The sequence below is a fragment of the Cantharellus anzutake genome (genome assembly GCF_015039405.1).
Source record: "Cantharellus anzutake strain C23 chromosome Unknown EI90scaffold_592, whole genome shotgun sequence".
Taxonomy (NCBI): Eukaryota; Fungi; Basidiomycota; class Agaricomycetes; order Cantharellales; family Hydnaceae; genus Cantharellus; species Cantharellus anzutake.
In genome coordinates this window covers 9,170-17,913 of record NW_024067542.1, presented here as the reverse complement: position 1 = coordinate 17,913, position 8,744 = coordinate 9,170, and the positions used below count along the sequence as shown (strand labels likewise).

Genomic DNA, 8,744 nt, shown 5'->3' with positions numbered 1-8,744 from the left:
CGTTCTGCTTGTAGGGGGTTTCGGTGAGAGCCCTTACCTACGCGAAGTTTTACGCAGCAGGTTTGAAGGTGGACGGGGGAGATGCAAGGTCATGACGGCGAACGACGCTACGTACGTACATGGTCGAATTAATGCAAGTCCTTGAGCTGAACTAGATGCTGGTCTGGCAAAGCGCGAAAGCTGTTTCAGACGGAGCTGTAATATATCACGCTACACAAACGGTCAAAGCTAGAGCATGCAGATTCCAATTTGGGATAGTAGGGGAATACCGTACGATGAGAACGTTCCAGAGCACAGATCAAGAGATTGGGTGATTGGACGGGATGGCGTGAAGTGGATGAGCAATAAATGGTATCCCATGGTTGAAAGAGTGAGTCTTCTTTCGTTATGAGACATGCATGTATTGAATTTTTGTAGGGCGACGTTATTATGGCTGAGGATGGCGTATCAGAAAACATGTACAACGTTTATCACACCTCAAATCCTTCACTCGGGACATTCTCGGAAAGAATCTATGCCTTTACCCTATCAGATGAAGAAGGGCCCTATTGGGCCTTGGATCCAGACGGTAAGCGTTCACACGATCTGTGTCTCCATCTCACTGACCATTTGTGTAGGGAAGCCCGAGTATGGAATTGAATGTGTCTGCGAGATCACTGCAGATTTGAGCAATCTAAGAGGTGGCTTGGTAGAGAAGATCTCGCGAGAGCAAGGAGGGAAGTATTGGCTCCTCGATTATAATGTGGTCATTGAATTTGGAGACACGGAACTTCGTGCCTATTTGGAGTGGACGGAGAACGTAAGTCCCCCGTGTTCTTCCCGTCGCTTATGAGTGCTGAATGTTGATGTCCGCATAGGGGGAAACAAAGCGTGGCCAGGCTTCTCTCATACCGGACTCCTTTATGTAGACCGTTGCTTTCCCCCCTCCCCTATTCACTTGGATTTTCATTCTTGTTGGGCCTTACTGCAATACTCATGCACTTCGCTTTGAAAGATTGGACACGTCATGATGAGTCACTGCTTTCCATGTACCAGTAATACATGTAATGGCTCTCCACGGAAAGTTCTTGCGACTGTTGCGATGTCTAAGCTCTTTCTCAGCAGAACAAATGCGGCGAACTCGGCAATTTACTGGTGCTGACAAACCCAAATGTAGCTCATCGAGCCATATGCATCAGAACGGGACGGAGGCGAGCATACGGTCATCACGGCTGACAAAAATATCACTCGAAGGACAACCATGAAGGCGTTCTTCGAGCCATTCGTGAAGCGGATTGTTGAATCTCTGAGGGAACAAAGGTCTGGTATCAACTGCGAGTATATTCTGCTCATCGGAGCTTTGGAGAGAGAGGATTTTAAGAGACCACAGACAGATGTTCGACTACCACTGTAAATGACTCTACGTGAGTTTCGACTCCCATCCAATTTCCGCCGTTTTTCTCAATGAACATCTTTCGCAAATCTAAAGCAGTGTCTGATTGTGTGGTTATTTGGCATGTCACGACCCCGATCGCGCGAGCTTGCCGCCTCCAGCATGGGAGCATTGCATATATATGTGCCGTATGATTCAAGAATCTGTGTACAGTGAGCGATCATCCTTCAAAGAATTTGATGGATGGGGAAATATTGCCGGCGTGTGGCACCGATCGTCAAGTGTGTAAGTTCGAAAATCACAGTGAATGGCATGATATAGCGGTCATTGGTCCATTGCAGGGGACGTCTTTCCGCGGATGAGGGCATTCCATGCAGATACTTTCTTCCGGAATCACAAAAACTCTATCCTCTGATCTTGGTCGTATCACCAGTGTTATGCGTGCTTGTATTTATACTCTACGCACATGGGAAGAAAGAGCCGTACTACGGAAATGATTCTGCCGGTGCACATCGTGAATGTTCAAGTACTTGTCATGTTTGTCCATGGTCAACTTTTCTGATTGTCCTTAACTTTGGTGTGTCCCAGCGCGCAGTCAAATACTCTAATTTGCTTGAAGCTTCGATTCAAGTTTGAGACCGGGGCCTCCGTGACAGTTTTTCAGTAGGAAATATTCGCCGTGGCCCCAGTAGATGATTTAAATAACGATTGTGTACATGTAAACAGCGGAATACGCATCACATATATTGCGAGCGTCTACATCAGCGAATTCGGGATGAGTTCAAGTTGAGCCTGGCTCCTGCGCGTCTCTCACTACATTCGAATGGCATCAACGAGGGCATTACAGGACATGGAATATTCACGCTCACACCGGTCCATTCAAGATATGCTTGAAGTTAACTAAATCGGATAGTAGATTACAAGATAGATACCATAATCTAAGATCTAATCGTCAGTATTTTTTTAATTCCCGGCGTTCCGCATGTAGCGCTTGCGCGTATCTCATTCCCTTATTATTCTTGTCTGATATCTGTTATTACCTTAACTACTTATACCGCTGTGCGGTTACAATATCAACGTGTCGTTATCCGAGTCCCCGCTGAGAGCTATATAACAACAATATCGCTGTTAGCAATCCAGGTGCTTGCCATGTGGTTGCACCCGCCTCGAGGGGGGCCTCCGCTACCCGGAGGAATGATATCGTACTTCAGACCCTTGCACAGGCGACATCCAGCAGGATGTCAGTGTTGCCCGTTATACACGCCGAGTTCTTGTGAATGATGCCTGCTGTCAAAGCGTCTTTCGTGACATTTAGGCTTCGTTCGGTAACAGGTTTCCTTAGCCTGTTTCTTCCAGTTTTTCAATTCAATATTTACCCATTTTTTTCTACCTAAAGAAACAGGAAGAAATAGACCAAAGAAACCTGTTTCTTCATACCGAACGAAGCCTTAAGGAAGACTGGAGGGGACTCACAGTGAACTTTCGTATCTATGCTGCAGATTGACCTCTTCTTGGAGGTGAGTGGCCAGCTGACGGCTCTATGCCGGTGGTCACAAACGACGCGCGCGTATTAAACGCTTCATTCATTCTAATGCAGTGACGCATCGACGATTTCTGATGGCCATCCTTCAATCACACTAGAAGCACGACCATCCCGATGAGGGAACTTCGTGTATTAGCGGAGCTGGAAGAAATCATTGGCACCTCAGCGCGGCTTGTCGATGTGCCAGGTGACTAGGTGATCTTGCCTCACCATGGAAGTGCTACGCTCGGCGTAGTGTACTTCCCTGGGTACCTGGTTCTGGCTTCGACAATTCACGAAGTGGTCAGCCGAGCTTTGTCAGGAAGGCGAACATTCTACGATAAATCGGACCCTGCCACGGCAGCCATTGCTCAGATCATCGCTGAGCGACACGACAAGGATAAAGCGGCATGATAACCGTTCGCATGCCAAACCTGGATTGCTCGGGATTTCCGTCACAAACAGAGTAGGTTCAAGCACGCTTTTGCGGACACTCTGAAAGAAGACAGTACACTTCCACATGGATCTCTGTACACCCATGCCTCCGATCTATTCATTCAGCCATCCAAAGCGTTTTGAGGGCAGAACTACTCTGATCATTATCGATGGGCTAGACGAATGTGAGAAGCGAGACGCGAAGAGCATTTCGTTCTCGTTGCACCGACATGCGGATCCTCGCAAGTCATCCGGAGCATTATATCGTTGAGAAGCTGTTGCATGCTGTACGAGGTCGATGGTGCGATGATCAAGCAAGACATCGGTTTGTACATGGAGTTGTTCTTAACGAAATAAAATTGCTGCAAAGAAGTAGGGAAACCCAACCTGTTCATTTATCGGAAATGAGCATGTCCTAGATTCGGAGGAGCAACTTGATATTGTTATCAAGCTCTGCAGGGGGGTTGTTGATAGCCCGATACTACTTGGAGAGTCAGGACGAGCAGCATTGGAGAACTATTCATGTTCAACGGTCCATTCAGATTTTACGCCTTCAGACATCGAAACACTGACGGGGACTGAGTCTCCCTTCCACCGGAGATTCAGAGAGGCGCCCATCGGCTATTCCTTAGGCGCCCAGAAGCAGCTAGGCACGATCACTTGCCTGATTTGGAATTTGGGATACCTAAATGAATTCTGGAAGCGGAAGAATGGAAGGAGGCTATGTAAAACCAACTTGAGTAAGAACCAATTTGCCCTCTTCACGCCTTCTCACTGCCCTAGCGCTTCAAAAAAGACCCAAGAAATCAACATGGTGAAGGCTTTCGCAGCAGAACCGTGGTCGGGCAAGCATAAAATTATACTAGGATTCGATATCGGCACGACGTTTTCTGGCGTATCATATGCATATCTCTTTCCAGAGTGCGTTTTTGTGTGCTTCACGGTCATGGGATATGTGGTGTATTGCTAAGCTCTACCTCGTCATGTATGCACTGTATAGTGGTCCACAGACAGTTGCGAGGGTCAATGCATGGCCAGGGCAGGAAGCCCACAAGGGGGAAAGTAAGATCCCGACCTTGTTGTGGTACAACAAGAATAAGAAAGTAAGTGGAGCTCACTATCGCGTGAATGTTGTATACACATCTTGTGGGCACCCTCCCACTCTCTCTTCGTGATCAGGCCACCGCGTTTGGCGCCGAGGCACTAACCGCCGAGACGCAAGATGAGGCGGAGGACAATGGTTGGATCCTTGCAAGGCATTTCAAGCTTCACCTACACCCTCAAACAATGAAAGAGAAGCATAATCTGACCATCGATCGTATGTTCTACTGGCTATTGGCTCTAGTGCTGCCATAATTTGCTGATTGGCTCAATTCGGCGCAGCCCTGCCGGAGGGCGTTCCCCTTTCTACGATATATAGGGACTTTTTTGGGTATCTTATCAGACACACACAGGACGCATTCACGGACCGTGTTCTTGATGGGGCTCGTGTGTGGAAGACGTATTTCCCCTCTGCCGATATTGTCATTGCTCACCCGAATGGATGGGGCCTGAGGGAACAGGAATTTATGCGTAGAGCTGCCGTGGCGGCTGACGTTGTCCCTCAGTCGGAATCGCATAATCGGATTTTCTTTGTCACTGAAGGAGAAGCTTCTGTTCATTACTGCATGTTTCACGCCAATTTGGCACCACAATTCAAGGTGAAAGATTTCTGGGATAATCGCCATCCCAAAGTTCATTGATGCTCAATCGCTTCATATATATTAGCCAAACGTGAAGTTTGTTGTCTGCGATGCTGGTAGGTGGTTTGAATCATTTCCATTGAACAGCTTGCTAAGTCGGGACCTGCGACAGGTGGATCGACAGTCGATACAACCGCGTACTCCGTGTCAGAAGTCCGTCCCCAGCTTCAGCTTCGCGAGGTCAAACCATCGGCTTGTATTCAAGCAGGTGGCATATTCGTCAATAAAGCTGCCGAAGAGTACTTCCACCGCGTATTCTCAAACCCCGAAGCAAACCTTCCGCCAGATGAAAGTAGAGACTTTGTCAAGAAGGCTATAGATGACTTCGAGACGACCGCGAAGAAAGCTTTCAAGGATATAACGACTAAAGGGAGCGTAGACATAGGCCAGACCCGATACACCAACCCAGCGGTTGGTGTGAAGCGTGGACGAATGACGCTCGATGGGTAAATCATTTTCGTCTTTGCACACGACCATCACAATTGACAAGCATATCACCCGAAGGACGACTACGAAGACGTTCTTCCAGCCATTCGTGAAACAAATTGTCGACTCTTTGAGAGAGCAAATGTCTGGTATCAACTGTGAACACATTCTGCTTGTCGGAGGCTTTGGAGAGAATGCGTTTTTAAGAGAAACGCTTAAGAAGACGTTCGAGAGCAAACACTGCCAGGTCGTCACTGCAAATGATTCAACGTGAGTTTCGACTCTTACCCTATATCCTGTTCCTCTCAAGATCTTCTCGCAGGTCTAAAGCAGTGTCAGATGGTGTGGTTATTTGGCATGCTACAACCTCAGTCATTGCACGAGCTTGCCGCTTCCAGTATGGGAGCATTGCATATGTGCCGTACGATTCAAAGAATCCGCGGCACAGTGAGCGGTCAACCTTCAGAGGAATCGATGGGCGGGAAAATATTGACAATGTGTGGCATCCGATCGTCAAGCTTGTAAGTTCGAGAATTACATTAAATGACGTGACATAGCGGTAATTTTATTGTAGGGGGACGTCCTTCAGCCAGATGAAGGCGTCGCGGAAGCTTTCTTCCGGAATTACAAAACTCCTTCACCTGATCTCGGTCGTATCACCAGTGTCATGTTCGCTTACACTCTAAACGGGCAGAAGGAGCCGTACTACGCAAAAGATTCTGCCGGTAGATATTTTGTGGATGCTGTTGGCTGAAAGGCTGATATCACTGTCTAGGAAATCTTGTATCGGGGATTGAAGACGTTTGCACCATTTCTGCGGATCTGAGTGGACTATCTGGGGCCCTCGAGGAACGTTGGGGATCCGAGGGAAGATATTGGCGATTGGATTACAAGATTGGTATCCGATTTGGTGGAACAGAACTTCAGGCATATCTTGAATGGGTCGAAGATGTGAGTGTAAATATTCCGTACCTTCTGACACTTTGTTAATGCGATCCCAAATGTAGGGAGTGACACGCACGAGCCAGGCTCAACTCATCCCGAATTCGCTGATGTGAACGTGATCATGCTTCGCAATGAGTTCAATTTGTCTGTATCATGTAATTGTTGCATCCTGTGATTTCATGCATCTATAATATTATTCGTGTCAGTACTGAGCCATGATGAGACCATGCAGCGAGACTGATGCAAATGGAGAGGATCGATTGTTGACCTCATTTCCATCAGATATTACCAATAGTTGGGGGATCCTACACATTGTCATATCCGTGCATACCCGATCCCGCCCCGACTTCCGGACCTCCTCCTTCCCACCTCCGGAATCCTACCCTACCGCTGTCCATTCCGATATTCACCTTCGGTCCTGGCACCACACCACCCTTTACCTCCCATGCCACCTCCACTCCTCCGTCACTCTCCTGTCCTATCTCTGTCCGTTCCGATAACCACCTCGGACCGAACACCACCCTCTCGCCACCCTCCTCCTACTCCTCCTCATACTCCTCCGCTCCCTCCTCACAACACCTCCACCCTTCCGTCATCCTCCTACTCTTCTCCCGTCTGCTCCGATACCCACCTTCGGACCTGACACCTCTCCTCTCTTCCTTCCCCTCTCTTCCCTCTGGTCCTCTTCTGCCGACCTCCTGCCAAGTTACGACCTCCAGCCACTGACCCGTACTTTGTACTTGGGCACCGCTTGTACCTTTGCTCCGAGCCTCTGTCATATTGAAATTATGAACTAGTCGCGAATTAGCGCTCAGTTCCAAAGATGTGAACTCGTATTATTAGTCATTACCTAGTCATGAATTAGCGCTAGGAAATATGTACAAGATTAGACAATATTCCAAGTGATGAAAAGGGAGTCTCACCTCAGTTCCAAAGATGTGAACTGAGGAGAGAGGAAAGAGAAAAATCGCGCGAGGTGGCTTTTAAGCCATCCTCGACTGCGTTCATCAACATGAATGCCAAAAGTAGAAGCATCGGGCAATCCTTCATGGAAATGCCTGTGAGCAAGATGTATAGTCCGACGGACTCAATGGACGGTCCACAGCGTACCAAGAAAACAAGGATTTCAACATGTCATAGTTCCTACCTCGGACTTTGACTCCACCTTGGTCTTAGTCCATTGCATTGGTGACCTCATACTATGTAAACACCATTGCCAATATTCCTCGGACTTTCAACCCCGCCTCCGTAAGCTCCGCAACCTCCGAGCTTCGTGGATCATCTTTGGCACTTTCGCTGCTTGTAATGTATTTCTCGCGTCTTCCCCTCATCCCTATTTGGACTGCTGCTTCTTCCCATTCTAGCCAGTCAGTCATCATCCCCACTTCCCCTCTGGGCCTTGCCCTCCTTACCTCCTTTCGGACGTATCACAGGTTCTGCCTTATGATCTTCGGTACCGTTCCGCCTCTGTCATCCCTTTGTTCCCGTTTGGATGCCTTCGTTCCGATTCGGTTCCCCTTCGTTTCCTTGTGCTTTTGCCCCCTCCATTATATATATCGGCGCTTGTACATACTCGTAGGAGGCTCAGTCCAAAATCGTGTTGAAATCTTGGTTTTCTTGGGAGTTATAGTGCGCTGTGGCCAACTCACAATGTGATGTTGAGCTAGCGGCACTATATTTCCTTTCTTGGTATTCCTGCTACCAAAGTCAGTGCGCCATTGAGGCGACTGCTTATAAAAGCAGTGAACAATTTTTCACTTTCGTCTCCCTCAGTTCAACAACGATTGACTGAGGTGAGACTGCGCTTTTACCACACATTTATCTTGTCACTCATGTACCCTCATGTGCCCTAGCATAAAACGCTAGGTAATTAGTTCCAATCTAATTAGTTCAACAACGATTGACTGAGTGTAAAACGCTAGCGTAAATCGCTAACATCCTAATAAATCGACCTGAAATGCCCCCTAGAGACTTCCTGCTCACCTACTGTGAAATTAAGGACCAAATGGACAAACAGCAATGGCACAGCGCTCCGCTTGAGTCGCTGAGGCCAAGGTCCCTCCACACTAAGTCTCCGATTCCACTCCGGAGTCATCTGAATCCGCCCGTCTCTAACACACATAACTTCTGCATCACAACATCTATGGAGAGTGCTCTCCAGCTGCTATACTGCACATATGGGGCATAATAGGAGGGCTAATGCAGGAGCTATAGTACAGAAGAGTACAGAGTAAGAAATGTAACAACTAGCTAAAAACAATGATACTAACCTCAGTCTCCGTAAATGAAGAACTGAGGGGAA

General features: G+C 47.8%; 2 protein-coding genes across 2 annotated transcripts; both read left to right on the top strand.

The window, feature by feature from the left end:
• EI90DRAFT_2244419 (uncharacterized protein) lies at positions 1-1,018 on the top strand. The gene is made up of 4 exons (XM_039052751.1): positions 1-370; positions 418-568; positions 618-799; positions 858-1,018. The coding sequence occupies exons 1-4, from the start codon at positions 236-238 to the stop codon at positions 906-908; spliced, it is 519 nt and encodes a 172-aa protein (XP_038907291.1). The 5' UTR covers positions 1-235; the 3' UTR covers positions 909-1,018.
• A 3,029-nt stretch (positions 1,019-4,047) lies between these two features.
• On the top strand, positions 4,048-6,657 carry EI90DRAFT_3010640 (uncharacterized protein). Its single transcript, XM_039056384.1, has 11 exons — positions 4,048-4,250; positions 4,330-4,432; positions 4,509-4,647; positions 4,713-5,029; positions 5,097-5,127; positions 5,184-5,517; positions 5,576-5,767; positions 5,820-6,018; positions 6,072-6,222; positions 6,273-6,448; positions 6,505-6,657. The coding sequence occupies exons 1-11, from the start codon at positions 4,141-4,143 to the stop codon at positions 6,553-6,555; spliced, it is 1,803 nt and encodes a 600-aa protein (XP_038907290.1). The 5' UTR covers positions 4,048-4,140; the 3' UTR covers positions 6,556-6,657.
• Positions 6,658-8,744: the final 2,087 nt, after the last annotated feature.

Excerpts from the sequence above, each read along its gene's own strand:
- EI90DRAFT_2244419 (XM_039052751.1), top strand. The coding sequence starts at position 236 with ATGCAGATTCCAATTTGGGATAGTAGGGGAATACCGTACGATGAGAAC. Across the intron at positions 569-617 it reads TTGGGCCTTGGATCCAGACG|GGAAGCCCGAGTATGGAATT; the intron begins GTAAGCGTTCAC and ends CCATTTGTGTAG. Across the intron at positions 800-857 it reads ATTTGGAGTGGACGGAGAAC|GGGGAAACAAAGCGTGGCCA; the intron begins GTAAGTCCCCCG and ends ATGTCCGCATAG.
- EI90DRAFT_3010640 (XM_039056384.1), top strand. The coding sequence starts at position 4,141 with ATGGTGAAGGCTTTCGCAGCAGAACCGTGGTCGGGCAAGCATAAAATT. Across the intron at positions 4,251-4,329 it reads TATGCATATCTCTTTCCAGA|TGGTCCACAGACAGTTGCGA; the intron begins GTGCGTTTTTGT and ends TGCACTGTATAG. Across the intron at positions 4,433-4,508 it reads GGTACAACAAGAATAAGAAA|GCCACCGCGTTTGGCGCCGA; the intron begins GTAAGTGGAGCT and ends CTTCGTGATCAG.